Source organism: Drosophila hydei, unplaced genomic scaffold, assembly GCF_003285905.1.
Source record: "Drosophila hydei strain 15085-1641.00,03,60 unplaced genomic scaffold, DhydRS2 tig00000063-arrow-pilon, whole genome shotgun sequence".
NCBI lineage: Eukaryota > Metazoa > Arthropoda > Insecta > Diptera > Drosophilidae > Drosophila > Drosophila hydei.
Window position 1 is genome coordinate 956,150 of NW_022045657.1, and position 18,734 is coordinate 974,883.

Genomic DNA, 18,734 nt, shown 5'->3' on the forward strand with positions numbered 1-18,734 from the left:
TTTTATTATATATTTTATTTTCGCATTATTTTTATAGTTGCGAAAACGTTTCTTACTTTATGTCTTATGTTTCTTGAAGTTAAATTATCAGCATCTAAGGCTCCTTTTTATGCCTTGTGACAACATTTCTCGTACTCTGCTTAAGTTCTTCTGATCTGGCAAAAGTTTATACATTTGCTGAACTTCTCGCACTGGTTCACACTGCGAATGCAATTCAACTAATCGATATGCAATCATTTGGATACTAAAAATAAAATTTATCACGCACTAAACGATGGCAAATCGCTCAATCTCAGTCGAACGCAAATGTCAAACGCATCCAACAGATAGAACAGCGAGAATAGAGGAGTGCGACAACTGGGCGATTGCGACAATGTAAATATTGCAAAAAGATACTAAAGAGTCCAACAAAAGAAAACATATTTAACAGGAATACAAAAGAACAGAAGCAATAATGGGTTTGGATTTTCTAGAAGATTGGTTTTTATCACAGGGTAAGACGCGTTACGCCTCAACTAATAACAAAAAAAATGTATATACCCATCCACCCACATAGAATCCGTAGCAAGCAACTTGCGTAATTGAGTCCCATTTAATGTGCTCAAATTAAATGATAAGAGTTTCGCTTTCCGTACGTTATATTATGCAGACGCCGGCTACTTAAGCAAGGCACTTGAGCTGCTCCACATATATATACACACGCTGTATACTACATTTATATATATTCATAATTCCAGTTCCATTGAACCTATGTTGCACCTGGCATAAGGTCAAAACGGCTGTGCGCTCAACGGTCCGAGCAAATGGCTAAAAATATATGAATTTTTTTGTTGTTGGCCAAAATAATTTTCAATTTCATTTTTTCTAAATATTTTCACGAGAGCGAGCAGAGAACTTACACTGAGAGCGAAATTATTTTTTTTTTTTTTTTTTTTTTTTTTTTTTTTTTTTTTTCGTTTTTATTTCTTTATTTTGTTGCAGCTTATTGTCTTAGACTCTATAGCGCATTTAGCTCTAAACCTTAACTAATGGGAGGGCAGATATGCCAATTATTCTGCACTTGTAGCTACTATCTTAATTAGTTCTAATATTGTCTAGAGGATGCAATCTCTTCAGTCTTCGCCTATTGTTGTTTATAGCCAGGTTGCTTGCGAGATGGTTAGGATGCGCTGCAAGTCTGTCCGCGTATCTTGAACTGTGTCGCCCAATGAGTTCAGCAACTGTGGGAATTGCTAAATCCCTATGTAAGACTGAGTTTCTTACAAACCAGCTGGCTCCAGTCCATCTGCGTAGTGCTTTATTCTGCAGGGTCTGAATTTTGTTCCTTGTAGTCTTCGCCGAGGAGCCCCATAGAGAGATACCATATACGAAGGTTGGGACAACTATTGCCTTGTAGATGGCGGCCTTGCTGCTGTAAGACAACTTGCTTGAAGCTCTCAGCATCCAGTCGAGGGTTTTTAGCTTGCTTTTGCATTTTGAGGTTACTTGACTTATGTGCGCTTTAAAAGTCAGCCTTCTGTCAAGAGTGATACCAAGGTACTTTACTTTTGAGGCTTTGGGAATAGTGGGCCCCAATGCAACGCTTGGGCAATCTCCTCTTCTAGTGGCGAAGGTAGTATGTACAGACTTTTGTGCATTAATGGTGATACACCACCGTTTTGCCCAGCGTCCGAAAGAGTCCAGATATTTTTGTAGTGAGTCTGAAGCTTCTTGCGCAGATACGTGACGTGATAAGATGGCGGTGTCATCTGCATAGGTCGCTATGAGTACTGCATCTGTACTTCCTATATTTGGCTCGGGAGTTGGCATATCTCCTGTGAATAAAGTATAAAGTGTTGGGCCTAGAACACTACCCTGTGGTACTCCAGCCATAATTGGTCTAGTCAAGGATACTGTTTGCCCCCTTGACACTTGGAAGGTTCTTCCAATAAGGTATGAGGATAGCAACGCGAAAAATGGGGCTGGAAGGGTGGTCCTCACTTTCTGCAGCAGTCCCAGGTGCCAAACTCGATCAAACGCCTGTTTGATGTCTAAAAAGACGGCAGAGCAGTACATCTTTTCTTCAAAGGCTCCAAGGATATGGTGCACAACTCTGTGAACCTGTTCCGGTGTTCCATGCTGTCTCCTGAAGCCAAACTGATGGTTTGGAATGGCCTCCTGGCGTCCCAGATGTGTCAGTACTCGTTCCAGAAATATTCTTTCGAATATTTTGGAGAGTACTGGCAACAGGCTAATTGGTCTGTACGACTCAATTTCTCCCACGGGTTTGCCAGGCTTAGGAATCATCACAATCACGGCGCGCTTCCAGCAGGCTGGAAAGTGCCGGATGCGGAGCATGGCGTTGTACACCATAGTTATGTAGTCTATGGTGGAGTCAGGCAGTGCTCTAAGGACTCTGCCGTTTATTAGATCATATCCAGGGGATTTTTTTGCCTTCACTCTTCTGATGTGTTCAAGAACCTCTTCTTTTGTACATCCAGTTATCTGGTCTTCAGCTGGGAGGGGCGAGAGAACGATGTCTTCTGTTGCTTCGATTTCTGAGGCCTCTGCGGTAATCACCGGCGTGAATTGGTCTTGAAGGTGGTTTGCAAAAGCCTCAGCTTGAGCTTCGTCTCCAATGTGCCAGGAACCAGAAATGCTCCGAATGGGATGACGTCGTATTGGCTGCCGTTTGAGCTTTCTTGTAAATTTCCATAATTGAAACTCTGCGTCAGTGGGCGATTCAGCTCGTACCAGCGCATCGCTGATACACCTCTTTTGAAGCAGGGCGAGAGCAGCTTTAAGATGCCTCGTGGCTTCGTTGTACATGGATTTGGCATCAGGCGTGCGTAATCTTAACCAGCGTCTCCTGGCCCATCTTTTGTGTATTAGTAGGTGTTGGGCCTCCAAGGTGAGGGGGATGTTGTACGGAGACTGTTGTCTTGTTTGGCAAGATGGTGGGGCGGCTTGGTGCGCAGCTTTGACTATTTCTTCCTGCAGTTTGTTTGCTGCGTAGTCCACGTCTTCAGGAGTGTTAAGTTCCATTTCTATGTGCAAAGAGTAATGGAGCTCGCGCCTAAAGACTCCTAAATCTGATCCTGCTGGCAGTAGTTGTTTCCTAATGGGCAAGGGCTGTGGCTGCGCGTGGATTGTGACTATTAGTGGCAGGTGGTCAGAGGATAGGTCCAAGGATTCTTCAATGGTCAATTGCCGGTCACAGATGCCTTTGTAGACAGCGAAGTCGATTGCCGAGGGCCTGTGTCCATTAATTGGGTAACGGGTGGGGGCTCCAGTCGCCAATATGCTGAATTGTAAGTTTTGAATCGCCTCAAATATGACTTCTCCGCGACGATTCGCACTATTGCTTCCCCAAAATGGGTGCCATCCATTCCAGTCGCCGCCGATGAGGGTCTTATTCAACCTTTGGCCTAGAACCTGTTCCATGTGATGATCACACAGACCAGTGTTTGGCGGAAGATAAATTGACGCAACTTCGATCGCTCCAATAGACGTAGGCAGGGTGATGGCTGAGACCTGCATTGTTGCGTTGCAAATTGGCAGTAAAGGTGTATGCGGTATTGTTGCTCGTATGAGGATTGAGGATCCACCAAAGCAGTTTGCTCCTTCACCATGAGCCTGATAGTGTTCGTATCCGAAAATTTGTGTAGTGGGGCACTCATGAGTTTCTGTTATTAACATTATATCTATGTTTTCTTGTGAGAGAAACGCAGCCAGTTCCTGAGTCTTGTTTCTCAGGCCATTGGCGTTCCAGATACCCACACGTAAAGCCATTATTTGTAGGCAAGCTTGGTTATGATGGCCATTAAACTGTTTAGCATGGTTGCTTGTTGGGATTGTACTTCTCGCATCGCTTTGAGCTCGGCATTAATTGCGTCAAACTGACGTTGTTGTTGCTGAAGCATTTCAGTGAACAAAGTGTCACTTGTGGTATTCTTATTTGACGGTCCACCTCTAGCGGCCTGTGCGTAAGAAACACCACTAATAGGCGTTGCAAAGCTCGTGGCTTGGGTAATGCTCCGGGGCCTTGTAATTTCGGAAGCAGTACTCGGACCCGTAGACGGTGTTTGTGTGGGACTCCTTTTTTGTGCTGGGGATTGCAATTTGCGCAACCGCTTGTATACTTGGCAGCCCTTATAGTTGGCTGGGTGCTGTAACTCACAGTGCACACAAGTTGGTGCCTGGTCCTTTTCGCGGGTGCAGTCTTTGGATGCGTGTTTCCCGGCGCAACGCACACATCTGGGAGCTTTGTGGCAGTAGCGTTGTGTGTGTCCAAATTCTTGACAGCGATGGCATTGTGTCAGGTCGTTGTATCTTCTTGGCAGTTCCACTGTGCAGCGTTGCCTGCAGACAACTCGAATGTCCAAAATTTCTTTGTTGTTGGGGGCCTGAGCCACGTCAACAAAAAATATATTTAGCGGTGTTTTGTCCATACGGCTCAGTGGGTTGTGCACATTTGTAATTGTGTGGCCTTTGGTTTCCAATTCCTTTTTAATTAGTGTTGTATCAGTGCTGGAGTGAAGCCCTTTGAACACGACTCTATATGGTTTGTCCTCCTTAAGCTGGTAGCAGTGGAACTCCAATTCCAGCTTAGTAAAGTGGTCTATAACTCTGCGATAGTCCTCACTGCATTGGGTTAATACACCTATGTTATTCTTCTTTGGCTTAATTACGTATGATTTAGCATCAATTACTTTATCTATTATCTGTTGAAGTAGGGCCACAGACTTGATGTTTGGACACCATATGGGGGGCGGACGAGGTTTCGGAGTAGTTTGCTGGTCGGTCAATACTGGGGCTTCTGGAGCTACAGGTGATTCGCTGTAGTCTTCATCTTCTTCTACGAGCAGTGAAAATCGATTTTCTGATATTAATGCTGCATTGCTGGTGCTTGGTTCGTCGAAGATGAGCCTTTTCTTGATGGTTTTTGGTGAATTTGGCTGTTTACGTTTCGTGTTTTTGTTGTTAGTGATGCCTTGCACGGAGGCGATATCTATTTTTGAGTTTATTGGCATGATGGAGGCTTGCCTATTTGCCATCACAACGTTAAGCTGGGCTTGCATTTCTGCATTTACCTTTACAGCTGTAGCGAGGTTATTGACATTAGATGTCATCGCGGATTGTGCTTTTGAGTGCAGGCGCACTCGCGCCAAGCGACGAAATTTCGTAAATTGCAATTAAAGCAATTGAGTTACGCGGAAGCAAGCGATAAGAAAACGCTGCGTGTGCGGTTTTTGTTGCTGTTGCGTTGAAGAATGCACCGCAAAGTTCTATTTTTAGAACTCTGCAGCAGTAGAGCTTAAGCGAAGGCTGTTCGAATTCACGTCTTTACAGGTCGAACGACTGATCGCGATTTTGAGAGCGAAATTATATTTTCAACTTGTTGTGCTTTTCGAAATTTTCAAGCATTTAGCGTGCTGTTAAAAATACATGAATTTAGTTTTTGAAACGCCGTCATAGGCGCTGCGTGCCGAGCAAATAAAATTTTAGCTAAACCGTGTCTCGTATTCTGTGTTTATTTGCCCCACTGTGCCAGCGGGTGTGTGTGTGCGTGTGTGTGTTTACGTGTAGGCGTTTTCAGTGATATATAGAGAAAAATCTGTCTATAAACAGCCACAACTGCACATTGCAGCTGCACTAGTCGAAAAAAAAAAAATATTGAGAAATCATTAAAAAGAAAATCAAATCAAATCAAATTATATTTATAAATAAATCTAGCAAAATGCGCAGCACGCCAAACCGATTTGCATAGCCAATGCCTCCGATAAAACTAGACAAAAAATAAAAGAAATAATAAATCTAATAAATAATAAACAAGGCCAACAACCATCAAGACAAAAAATAAAAAAACAAATTTAAATATTTTAAAAATAACATTTTCTTTTTATGAAACATAGTTTCTAATTATATCCAAACACTCCATCAGTTTTGCGTTTTGTTGTACAATTGGTTAAAAATAAATCAATATCATATTTGCTTTATTAATCGTATTTCTTCCAATAAATAATCTAAATTTCTTTAAATAATATAAAAAATATCCTTAAATGCTGATTATGCTATATCGAATGCTAATATCATTAGGTTCCTCTGAAAATGCGACTTTTCTTAATTGCAATAAGTTTTTCACAAATTGCTGGCCATTAGATTTAGAGGCTTTTATGTCGCGTCGTCTATATTATTCCGCCTCTCTAATGACGGCATATTTATAAGTAAAATTTGTATATTTGCATGTCATGTTTAATTAACGCCTCCAAAAGCGAAGGCAAAACTGAAAATTTGTTGTTTTCATTTAAAAAAGAAAGAAAAGAAATTTGCAAAAGGCCGTTGGACGAATTGGAGAAATGGAAATGAAAATGAATAAAAAAAAATCCATGGAAACTGGCAATGGAATGGAACAAATTCACATTTCATTCTCTTCGCTGTTGCTTTTTATTTTGGATTCTCTTTTATGTGTGCGTGTGCGTATGTGTGTGTGTGTGTGTGTGTGTTTCAGTGTATACTTTGTGAAACGAGGCAAAAGACGCAAGCATCAGAGCCAGCACGGATTTTTTTTCGATTTTTTGAGTTTTCTGATTTTGTTTTTGATTCTCCCGACGCTTTTTGCTCTCGCTGGCACAAAGAACCTAAAATTAAATATTTTCGCCTTTTACATATCGGAGAGGCACACTGGCATAGCAAATTGTTGGCTGTCATTTATTGCCTTTACTGCTGCTGCTACTGTTGATTTGTTGTTGTAGCATTTGTTAGATGGAATAAAACTGAGTAACACACAAAACTTGTTGGAGCTGGGGAGGAATTCAACTAATTTGTACAGTTTAGACGGCATTTGTGCCTATATGACACAAAGGCCTATATTCTGCAGTTTTTTTTTCTATTTTGGCCAAAACAGATACACTAACAGACAATAAAAACAACAACAGCAGCAGCAAAGGCAACAAATGTGCTGCCCAGCTAATGAGCACATGCATTTATAAATAAATTCACGAAATGAAACATACCCAAATATATACGGAATTGAGAATTGAAAATATTTTAAACAGCTGTTGCTCATCGTCCACAGCGCAGAAAATTTAAATAAATAGCACAACAGCAACAGCAACAAACGAACAAAAATAAAAGGAAATATCTACAGACAAATATACATATATATATATATAAAATTGAGAAAAAATATAAAAAAAAAAAAAAAAACTTTTGGACAAGTGTAGAGTGAGCCAAGTGTAGTGCCAACCGCGCCCTGCGCATCCCTTGCTCTGTGCTGGTGCTAATGTGCAAAGTTTTGTGTTTTCATCAACAACAACAACAACAAAGAATTCACAGAAAATTATTTAAAAAGTGTGTGCAAATAGACGAACACCAACAACCTCTGGAGAATTAACAGAACGGAAAACAGTTGTTGTCCACGCAATGCCCTTCGTGACACCCCGTAGCACAACAAGCGCTGGCAGCGCAGCTGGCACCGGCGCCGGTGCTGGCAGCGGCACTGGCCGCACCACATTTCGCCCACCATGGGTGAAAGAGGATGCGGCAGTCACAAAGCCGGCGACAACGCCCTGGGCCAAAAAGGCAGCAGCAGCTGCAGCCACCAAGGAAAATGGCGAAAAGGCAGCTCCAGCAACGTCAACAACCAACAGCAAAGCAAAGCCAGCACCAACAACAACAGCAGCAGCCAAGAAGACAGCTGAGCCAGCTAAAAAGACACCTGAGCCAGCCAAGAAAGTAGCCGTTGAGCCCGTTAAGAAGACCACAGCGGCGACAGCAGCCGCAGCTAAAAAGCAAGCGGAGCCCGCGAAAAAAGCCGTTGCCGAGCCGGTTAAAAAATCAGCGCTAGAGCCGGTTAAGAAATCAAATTTGGTAGCAAAGAAGCCCTTGGCCAAGAAGAAGGAGCCAACGCCGCCGCCCGAAAGCTCCTCCGAGGAAGAAGAAAGCGAAGAGGAAGAGGAGGAGGAAACTGAAGAGGAAACTGAAACCGAAGAAGAAAGCGAGGAGGAAGCAAGCGAAGAAGACGAAGACGAAGAAGATGAAGACGATGACGACGACGACGATGACGACGACGACACCACGCTGGATGCCAAGGTGCCGGAGCACGTGAAGAAAGCCGCACAGCTGCGCCCGACGCAGACCAACAAAAAGGCCGAGGAAAGTGAGTTAACACAACGTTTCACCTTAGAGAAACCCAAATTGCGCAGCGTTGTAGTCAAGCGTGACAAATCGATGAAGAAGGTGTCGCCCGATGATGACGATGAGGCTGTCGACGGCGAAACGGAGGAGGAGCGTGAGAAACGTTTGCGTTTCAAGCTGGAGAAGCCGAAATTGAGGCATGTAAAACGCGAGGAAAAGCCACTGCCCAGCAAGAGCACCGACAATCTACTAAAGATACGACCAGTTCTGAAAAAGGTACCCAAAGTTGATGAAATACTAAAAGAACCCAAAGAAGAACCCAAGCCCGAATTCAAGACCAAAACCCTGAGGAAAGCGCCCTCAATAAAGCGCGAACCGAGCATCAAAAACGGTAAGTTACGATCGTCAGCCAGCGCCAAAGATCGAATCGCAATACTCTGGATGCTAAATCCCCGATTAACAACTCTAATGGATCGCCAAAAAATGCTGTAAATATTATTCAGACGCTTCGCTAATTGTCTAAATATCCAAAACAAAATAATCGCGCAAATCCAAGCAAACAGATATGCGCAAATACTAAATTGATAATATATAATATAATATATATAAATATATCAATGAAACTGGCCGTGTGCATTGGCCGCATTGGCCTTTGTATTGCTAGCCTCCAAATGTCTCATTCTCTCCCTATTCCTATCTCACTCTCTCTCCCTCTAACGCTATCTATAAAAAGTAGGCATTAATATGTTGGCGTAAAGACAAGGCCAGCAGACGTCACAGCGAAATTAATAAAATATAAGAGACAGACACGGCAAACGTAGCGTATGAGTGATATTTTACATGTATGACTGTCGCGGATATGGCTTATGAGTATAAGTATAAAAAATTAGGGATGGCCGCGTGATCGAGTATATGATTCTTATGCATGAAAACCTCTCTCATATCTTGTTAACTGAGTAGGAGAACAAAGATAGACTTTCACTGTAAATGCTTTTGATTCAAATCAAATTTCAAGAAGCATTAAACTGAGCTGAACTGAAGACTTATAGAACTTCTCTAATTTTAAGTTTTCCGTAAGAAAACGTTCGGCTGATTCAGTATCAACTTGCACTTAGCGTAACCTAATTGTTGACTTTTGGAAGTGCATAAATAAGAGGTACATGTTTGTCATTCATAGCAGACGACATTCCTGACTTCAGATGGCACTACAACATATCATATATTACATGTAAAAATATATTTAAAATGTTTTTTACGGTATGCGAACCATATGCAATTCTGTTTTTCAGTTTTATTATGCATGACGAAATATTTTTAGTCATGAGACCATCTCTAGCCTAGCTGCATCCTCTGTAGGTGTGTATACCTGTTATGTATGTATGTATGCATATGGGTCCATTCATCCATTCCAACTGAAAACGCATCAAACGTTTGTATACAGAGACATATATATATATATATATATATATGCATATATCTATGAGTACCTAGGAGTAGCTGTATGAATACAAGTATGAAATGAAAACATTTCATCAAAATTTGTGAGCCCAAACAAAAACGACAAAGACACACAGAATCTGAGAGAGAGGGCTGAAAAGCAATATAAATAACATATTTTATTTATTAAATTTTTAGTGAGTGCTGTGCATTGAGTCGAAAGAGGCGCAAAACTGTTTACCCACCCACCGATCGAAAAGGCCAAAATAAAAATTATTAAAATAGAAAAGGCCAAGGATGAACTAAGAATTTTCCAAATAATTGAGAAGCTTGTAATATTCGCAATGCACTTTCTGGCTGCAGGCGTGCAAAAATATTAATAGCCAATTTGCGTATTATCACAGTGAGTTGCATAAGTTGGCAAATTGAAAAACGAAATCCCCCCGGAGGGACAGCAAACATGAAGTGTAAAGCACATTAAGTGGCAGCAAAGCGCAAAGGGTATCTGGAAAAGGTGTGCGGCGTGGGTTCGGTTAACGGCCCGGCAGCTACCATGTCCTAATCAGTGGGCAATAACGTGACCGCAAATGCGTCCTAATCTTTGCCAGGCAAACAAAAGGCAACTGTGACGCCCAAGCGAAGCTGCAGGGAGGGTTAAAGGAAAGGGGAGCAAAGGCAAGACATGGGCAGGTCACTCAACGAAATGGTAACCGCTGTGCCCAACGTTTGTCCTTTAAAGCTGTCGCATAAAAAAAAATGCCAGCAAAAAAACAAATAAAACCGTTACTATCCAAGGCTCACGACTAGCTGATACCCTCTATGCAGCATTTGTGATCTAGGGCTTTCAATATATAGATACTCCCCAATGCATATAGGCATATTGGAAATATGACTAAAAAGTATTTAAAGTCCTCACTTCGAGAATCTGTCAAGTGTTTTTTAGGCAAAGCTTTAACTTTATATTGAGAAAAGGACTCGGACGGAAAATACCTCCTACTGATGCTCAGCAGCAACATACCCAATTTCTTAGCTATTTGCTATGGATATTGCGTATAAAAAAGCTAAGCAAAAAAAAAAAAGAAGAAATAAGGCAACAATGCACACAGAAAAGAAAAACATTTATTTAATGTGCTCGGACGACGTCTTGGGCCGACTTTCTGGGTGTTTTCATCTCTCTTTTTATGGTCTAAGTAAAATTCATGATTATTGCTCATTGTGTCAAAACTACAACATAAAGTGGAATGTTTAAAACCAGATGAGGATAGATGAGTGGAAAAGGCACTTTCTGGATGGTTTTTGTGTTTTGTTTCTCCGAACTGCCCCTTAAAGCCGGCAACTATCAATAGGAGCGCCGACAGGAAGAGAGAATTGTAACTGTTCGTACACTCTTAAGGACAAAAGCTGGCCAAGATATATGGGCATGTGCTTGATATAGTCGAACTAAATGCGCCATTTATATTCAAATATACGCACTAAAAAAAACAGACGAGAAAACGAACAAAAATAAAATATATACATATAAAAAATAGGGCGGCCGCAAAGCCTTGGCAAATGTCTTCAAAGGACAAGCGACTGGTCGAAAAGGAAATATATATATATATATATTTTCTTTTATTTAAATGAGCCTCTTCTATACATCTACATATACGCAGATGCGCCAGTGTGTGTGTTTGTGCTTAAAAACATGTAACGGCTGTGCTATATTCATTTCTTTCATTTTTTATTTGCTTCGTTTATTTTTTTTATTTATTTGGCTGGCATTAGAAACGTGGACTTTCAATAGGTGCAGCCGTTAGGAGCGTGCTTGGGACATAAAAGATGATTAGGCCATTTTGAAATTGTGACATGACGCATTCGCTTCTGTCAATAATTACACTAAACGACAATAATATGGTCCAATAAATTATTAACTGCAGCACATTAGTTTAAATCACTAGTAAAAACTTGATTGTTATGAGTTAAGGGTAAGATGTTATGAGAATTTGTAGAAGAAATTAACAAAGTCTCTAAATGCAGGAACTTCTCCAAATAATTACATAGGCGATAACTAAGTTGAAGGCTTTACAACTATTTTAGGTGTATCTAGATCTATTCTAATCTAAATCGTTAGCTAAAGTTTAAACTATTAAATAGTGTTTCATGCTAATAACGTTTCACATTCATAGGCTTATTCGTTTATATTCGTTTAACACAGAATGATGCTCAGCCAAGCATAAGAGTAGGCAATAATTTCTTCTATGAAAAAGTTATAGAAATTGTAGAAATTGACTAAGTATAATAATTATATTAAATATCATTCTAATGCCTCCCAGTTCTTGCCTTAAAGTGAATCCACAGTTGCAACTGGCAGTCAGATATTTTAAAATGTTAACCATGTTGAGCAGTGTTTGTTAGTTGGTCGCAAATGAACAGGCAATATATAGTTATTAACAAGATGAAAAACGTTAATCAGGGCGCCGGCAACCCGCCTGGGATTAGGAGCTTGTCAGTATGGTGGTTGGTGGCTTTGGCGCGCTACTGTAAAATATGGCAGACTCTCCATGCGACGCTTCATCATGCCACAAAAGCTCAGACAATGGCGAACAAAGTCAGTCATCAAACTGGAGTCCATGCTAATGCCCCCAACCCCAAGCCCAACCGCAGGCACAGCGTGATTCAATGACAACGGCAACATTTGTGCATGCATAGAATATTCGCTTGGTTGATGATAACAAAATGTGGATTGTGATAGAAAAAGACAGCAACAGAGAGAGAGGGAGAGAGAGAGAGAGACAGAGAGAGAGAGTAACATGAAGCTGCGGCAGCGGGTTTGGTTGGTCTGATGTTTTAGGGCGAGCTACACAAAATTTATGTTTACATACCCCGCTATTCATTTCGGAGTGCGGGCTTTTGCGGTATATTAAGTGGGTAGCATCAACTTGGAGACGCTGCTCAGCATTTTATTTAAATAAGAAATAATTTTGTCGACATGAATGAATGAATGAAGAGTTTTATCTGGCTACGGGTGCGCCACAAGCTTTAGCTTGGGTGAGTTTTTTTCTTACTTGCTTTTTGCGAGGGGGAGTATGTGTGTGTGTGTGTGTTTGGGAGTGTGCACTGATTTAGGTTGGACGCTTTTGCCAGAGCTTTGCCATAAATTACTAAAACGAATTAAGCGAAACTTACTAAACGAGCGCTCAATTGGCTGCCCAAAAAGTTGACCACGTATTTTAATCAGTGACTACAAATGGCACACAAAGGAAGAAAGGGGAGAAAGGGGCGAAAGGGGAGAAAGGGGCGAAAGGGGCGAAGGGACGTCGGACGATGGACAAAGCACACAGCATGTGGGTGGAGCAGCAAGGGACATTAACATGCAGCCGGGTAACTGCCAGACAATAATCAAGTTTGGCGCTGATTTCATTGAGCCAAAGTAACACGAGTTCAGGATTAGTTTCCAAGCACCAGGTGCAGAGCACATATATATGCATACAATACATATATACATGTATATATATGTACACGTATATATAGAAGGAGCAAAAGGACTCTGAGCAGCATCTAATGCACCACAAAGAGGCAGCCAACCACTTAAAGATTAAGTGCAGATTCAGCCAGGCGCGACCCGAGCGAATGAGAGAAAATTGAGGCAGGCAGGCAGCAGAAGGATGGGGGCGAAGCTGCTTGCTAAAGTGCGGATTGGGGCAGATTTGTTGGCTGGCTGAACCGAGTTCGGTGCGGCTATGGCAGAGACTTGCTTTGAGTTCACTCAAACAAAGCTAATTAACAGATTTGTCAGCTTTTCATCACATCGCGCACGGCCATTGTCTTACGACAGTTGTTTGACTTTTGCACTTTTTTAACAAACAAACAAAAAACAACGAACAACAAAGGCAAGTCGGCGCCCGGCCTGCGTGGTCGGGGGCGTGACTGAAAAAAGTAACTGCAAAGAATGCAAAGTATTTATTGTACGAAAAGTGTGCACAGACGATACGGGTATAAATACATGCACACATACATTAGATATATACAGATATAAGGAGTAAACTCCCTCAATTGCTAATTACAAAGGGAAGAAACTTGGTAACAAAAAGTGTGGGTGGAAGTGGCAAAAATTTGTGGAACTTGGCAACTTGTTAGGCCAGCAATTTAACTGGAAATTTATTGGAGACGAAACAGCTGGCAGCAGCAAACATTACAAGCTAATTGGCCCAGTTAACAGAAATGTGTGCCGGCAAAAGCGCATCACAGACTTTAAAACCAACTAAACTAAAACTAAAACTGAAAACCGAATACCGAAAAGCAAAAACCGAAAACCAAAACCAAAGGCGAGCCAAGCGCAACGCACAAAAGGCGAAAGCTATCAAAGAAAAAACAAGGCGAAAGCCTTTCCCAACGAATACTAAATGCCCTCTGCAGCCTCTCAAATGTCTGCCATGAAAATATACCTAATTTACCATATAAGACTGTAGACTTTAGTCGATTCCCGAACTATAGAACGAGCTATGCAAAAGTCCCTTAATGCTGCAGATAATTGGTCAAGCAAAGCTTCTTTCGTTTAGAGCTAAGCGACGATCCTGCTACATATTTTCGTACAAAATACGAATACCCTTTTGTAAGGGTATCGAAAATGCAATCAAAGTTTTCATCTGCTACAAAGTAGAGGCTGGGGTGCTTGGGAGGGGCGACCCTAGTGGAACAGGAGGTGTTAAAGCAATAAAACAAATTGGGTAGTGGGGGCAGCTCGACTGGAGGACTGTGATGCTGCGCCACAGCAGTAACTTTTCAATCTCTGCCAATGCAGTGAAACTTTAGACGCAGGAATTGGAAAGTAAAGCCCGTCCACCAAAACACCCGCCCACACAACCTTAAGCCAAACTCAATTGATATGTATGGCCGGCAGCCACACAGCGAGAGGGCGGCTGAGAGGGAAAACTTGGAGCAAACAACAACTGACACAAATTGCAAACTCATTAAATTAAAATTATATTTAATAACCGCGAGTGCACGCAGCGCTAAACGATTTATACGCTAAAAACAAGCTAAAAACAAAAAAAAAGCTGAAAAAATAGCTAGACCATTCATCTGGCATTGCAGCTACCCGCAGTTAACCATCCACTCCATATATTTCTGTTGCAGTTCCAGCGCCACCGCCGCTGCCCTCGTTGGTGCCAAAGGCTCCACCACCGCCTCCGCCGCCATTGGCGCCCGGCGAGAAGCGGGTGCTCAGCGACACGCAAAAGCAAACGCTCGAGAAGCTCAAGTAAGCGAAGCAGCATCCAAGCATATCCTAGAACTTAAGACTAAACCATCATTTATTTCATTTTAACACAGGTCACGACCACGCAGACGGCCCGACTGGTCCGAGATGATGAAGGAGGTGGAGAGCGGCAAGAAGCTGCGCCATGTGGCATGCAACGATAGGTGAGCAGCTCCCATTAGCCACTCCTCGGTCGGTTACAAATGAACGGTCAGCCTTCACAATCGATTACAAATTAGTTAGTCGCTGTGCAAAGGGTGTATAACTGCCAGCTTAAGGCATAATAGGGGCTCGCTCTCTGTTACAAATTCAATCCATTTGCCATTCAAATTAATCTGAGCAAAGAAACCAAAAAAATGCTTTAATGAATCTCTTTAATTATGCAATTTTTAACTTTAGGAAAAACATTTTCTTGAAGAAACTTAGCCAGAAATAAATATTAAAACCCTAGAAGCTATAATATAAAAACTATGAAAATCCATGAATCAAAATTACTTGGATAACCCCCAGAGATTAGAAGCAATATAAAGCTTGCCTAATTTAAGCTACTTTCACTGCAGATCTCAGCCCGTTTTGACATGCAAATCGATGACCAAAGTGGATGACAAATTTATCTATGAAACAGAGAAGGACAATTCGCACAACAAGCTGCTCAAGCAAATTCAGGGCGGCGTTCGTCTGAAGCCCACGCAGACAAATGATCGCAGCAAGCCCATATTGGAGGGTCTGCGCAAGTTCCGACGCCAGATGACCATCGAGGAGCAGCTGCACAAGTCTCTGTCGAAGGTTAACATGTTGAGCGAGGCGCCCAGCAGCCATGCGCTGAACAGTGCAAACAGTGCGTCGGCAACTGGTGCGGGCAGCTCTCGGCCCAGCATAGTCTCGACCATGTCCATCGATGAGGAGAGTCCCGATGAGCTGGATGACATTGATAAGATACGTGACGATTTGCAGAGCACCAAGCAAATGCTGGCCCTCGAGCTGCGCAATCGTGAGGCCCAGGAGCGTGAGAACAAGAAGCTCTTAGCTAAAATACGTACGCTGGAAACGGAATTGGAGCGTGAGAAATCGCGCGAAAAGAATCTGGAGTATGGCTCGAATGTTATTGTAGCTACCATGGATCCCACGCCCACATCCGAACAGGCATATGTCAACTCGCTGAAACGTGAAGTGGAAGATGCGCGCAAGGTGTCCAAGGAGGTGGAGAAGAACTATCATGATACGGGCGAGCTGCTAGTCGAGGCGAAAACAGAAATCGAGGAACAAAAGCGACAGATACAATTGCTTGAGCGCAAATTGGCAGCTGCTTTGCAGGTAAGCGACAGCCCAACCTTGTGGAGAAAGTGCAGGGGGCGGGCGGGCGTGGCACAAGTCGCACAACATGCCACGCGTGTTGTCAGCTGTTGTTGTTGTCAGTTTAAGTTAGTTGTTGCTGGGGTCATAACCCACACATGTATCCACCTTTTCAGCGCCGCCTGCGCCGCCGCCTCCCGAGCGACAGCTCAGCCTGAATGCAAAGAAAAAAATCATCTAAAAAACCAGCTAACAAAGCAATCGCAATTAGTCGCTTTCGCATTGATTGTAGTTCTTATAGTTGTAGTCGTAGTTGTTGCTATTGTTGTTTGTTCTAGTCGTAGCAGCAGATACGATAAATAATTACACATCAGCTGACAACACGACACACATTTTGGATACCTTTGAGGGGGCCTGCTGAGACGTAATGCGGGCTGGCTGCTGATATTCGCAGCGCCAATTAGCTTGATTCTCTTTCTTTCTTTCAATTTGCTTTCGTTTCAAGCATTTCCTGCCTTGTGCCACACTTGCTAAATTTTTCTTTTCCTCATTAATGTACCTGTTTTGCTCTCTTCATCTTATGAACTCGACTCCATCTCCAATTTCATTCACACAACTTGCTCTATTTCCTATGCCTATATCTATATGCCCTTCTCTCTCTCTCCCTTAGTCTAACCCTGCATAAAGCCTCCTTCTTAGCTCATCCAATCTAGTGTTTCGACCTTTGAACACGCTCCCTCTTGACTTTCCCTCTTCCTTTTTCTGTGTATTACTCGCTCTCTCTCTCTCTCTCACTAAACTGTCCTTTGATTTCTTCTACTATTATTCTCTCTTTACTTGCTCTGTCTACTCTCCAAATTGCCTTTCTATGCGATTTTCACGGCTTCAGTTAAGGCTTTTCGATTTTCATCCCCACTATGCTCTCAAAATCTCTCCTTCGCAGTCTCTCAAAATGTTGTGTGTACTTTACATACACCTCCTTTAGATGGTATTGCCAAGATTCAAGATTGGATATTGTAATATTAAGTAAATCGGTTTAGAAAGACAAACAAAGACAACTGCTTTTTGCTGCTCTACTCTTTATCCGCTTACTAAAACCGTTAACCAAATTTAACCAACCCAAACGCTGTTTACATAAGGCAAATGCGACTCCAAGCACTAACAGACCGCGCATTAGTTTTCGCTTTGCTTACGACGACGAGGACGAGGACGACGATTACTACGGTGAGAAGGTGACCAATCATAAGGTAATGCGCACAGTTGGAATCGGTCAGGTGTTGCCAGCGACGACAGGTGTCCCTAATGCTTTCTTCCTTATTGTGAATATAGGGCGGCGGCACATGGGATGGCTCCAGAAGAGCCAGCGATGCGCATTTCGGTCGCGACAGCTCGCCCGAACTGGAGCTGGAGATGAGCGAAAGCGACCCCGACGAACCCGAGGAAAAGAAGACAGAGCGACGCGAGCGGCGAATGGGCAAGGAGGTGAAGGTGCTACGCAGCAAGCTAACCAAGCTGAAGGTCAAGGAAGAGGCGGCCAAAAAGGAAAAGGATGCACTGAAGCAGGCCATGAAGAAGAATCATGTTATACTCAAGTAGGAAATGCCAAATTAATGAAAGCTTGCGCTACCAAGGGTTTTACTTTGCAGAGAGGAGAACAAAAAGTTCAAAAAGTTGGAGAAGGAGGTGCAAAAGATGGCCGCATCGATGAAGCTGGACGAGGACGAAGTCGATGCCGAGGACAAAGATGAAGAGGAGGCAGCCGAAGAGGAGCATGAGGAAGAAGAGGAAGAGTCAGAGGAGGAGTCAGAGGAATCGGAATCAGAGGAGAGCGAAGAGGAATCGGGCAGTGAATCTGAAGCGGAAGTAAGTACAATATGTGATACAAATGAGAAGATTGATTGACATTAGAAGAGAATCCATATTTAGATATTGTATAAATAATGGCATAAGTCTTATACTCATTGAGACGCGCAAAGCCGGGCAGCAGCAATTTTTTGTAGTCAAGCCAAATAGTTGTATATCGACTCACCTCTTTCTTTGTAGGATTCTGCCAATTCCGCTAAGAAATGCAATTTGGAGCCGCGCGTGAAGAAGCACGAGAGTCGCTTTGCGGCAATGAAGAAATGCAATGTGCTGCTGCAAGCGAATGTGGATAATTTGCAGGATCAAATTTCACAGGTGCGCTCCAGGGCTACCAATCTGCAGGATGAACTGGATGCGGTAATTGCCGATTTGGGTTTTTAGGCCCATTAGTCGGAAGAAGATGAACAACAACAGCTGCAACTCCCCAGTAAAAAAAGAATCGAATGTACAACGTGTTTGTTTACTGTTTACGTAGTGTTCCTTCTTTCAATGTATTTAAATATAATTATATTATCGACATATGTAAGTTCAAGGCACACTATGTATGTATTCACAAGCACATCAAGCACTTATGCAAATTGGTTGGTTACTTTTGTATTTTAATTGTTTCTTTTTCTCGCCGGCAGAACGCGTTGTTTTGTTTTTTATATGAGTATTTACTGCGTTCGAGTACTTTTTTTGTTGTGGCAACCGGTGGCGCCGACGCGTTGTTAGCAGAGTTATTAACACTGAGAGGTTACGCTATGTTAAACAAATGTTAATTGCATGACATAAACATGAACGTGTG

The 18,734-nt window shown here is 42.5% G+C and overlaps 2 protein-coding genes across 8 annotated transcripts in view; one reads left to right on the forward strand and one right to left on the reverse strand.

Moving 5' to 3' along the window:
- LOC111604586 (trichoplein keratin filament-binding protein) overlaps window positions 1–18,203 on the reverse strand; it is a 33,790-nt gene extending 15,587 nt beyond the window's left edge. Inside the window, exon 1 of the mRNA XM_023322693.2 lies at window positions 18,114–18,203. The gene's annotated coding sequence lies outside the window, so the exon portion shown is untranslated. The remainder of the gene's footprint in view (window positions 1–18,113) is intronic.
- LOC111604584 (FK506-binding protein 5) lies at window positions 300–18,721 on the forward strand. 7 transcript variants are annotated; one of them, XM_023322688.2, is made up of 9 exons: window positions 313–375; window positions 431–494; window positions 14,671–14,794; window positions 14,866–14,955; window positions 15,352–16,105; window positions 17,224–17,331; window positions 17,414–17,676; window positions 17,731–17,947; window positions 18,128–18,618. In XM_023322688.2, exons 2-9 carry the CDS (start codon window positions 455–457, stop codon window positions 18,326–18,328), a joined length of 1,797 nt encoding a protein of 598 aa, XP_023178456.1. In that variant the 5' UTR covers window positions 313–375; window positions 431–454; the 3' UTR covers window positions 18,329–18,618. The 7 variants fall into 7 exon arrangements, with proteins under 7 accessions (XP_023178458.1, XP_023178456.1, XP_023178457.1 ...); XM_023322690.2 differs by lacking the exon at window positions 431–494 and having other exon boundaries at window positions 300–375; XM_023322689.2 differs by lacking the exon at window positions 17,224–17,331 and having other exon boundaries at window positions 315–375; window positions 18,128–18,617.
- Window positions 18,722–18,734: the final 13 nt, after the last annotated feature.

Excerpts from the sequence above, each read along its gene's own strand:
- LOC111604584 (XM_023322686.2), top strand. The coding sequence starts at position 7,405 with ATGCCCTTCGTGACACCCCGTAGCACAACAAGCGCTGGCAGCGCAGCT. Across the intron at positions 14,795-14,865 it reads CAAACGCTCGAGAAGCTCAA|GTCACGACCACGCAGACGGC; the intron begins GTAAGCGAAGCA and ends ATTTTAACACAG. Across the intron at positions 17,948-18,127 it reads GCAGTGAATCTGAAGCGGAA|GATTCTGCCAATTCCGCTAA; the intron begins GTAAGTACAATA and ends CTTTCTTTGTAG.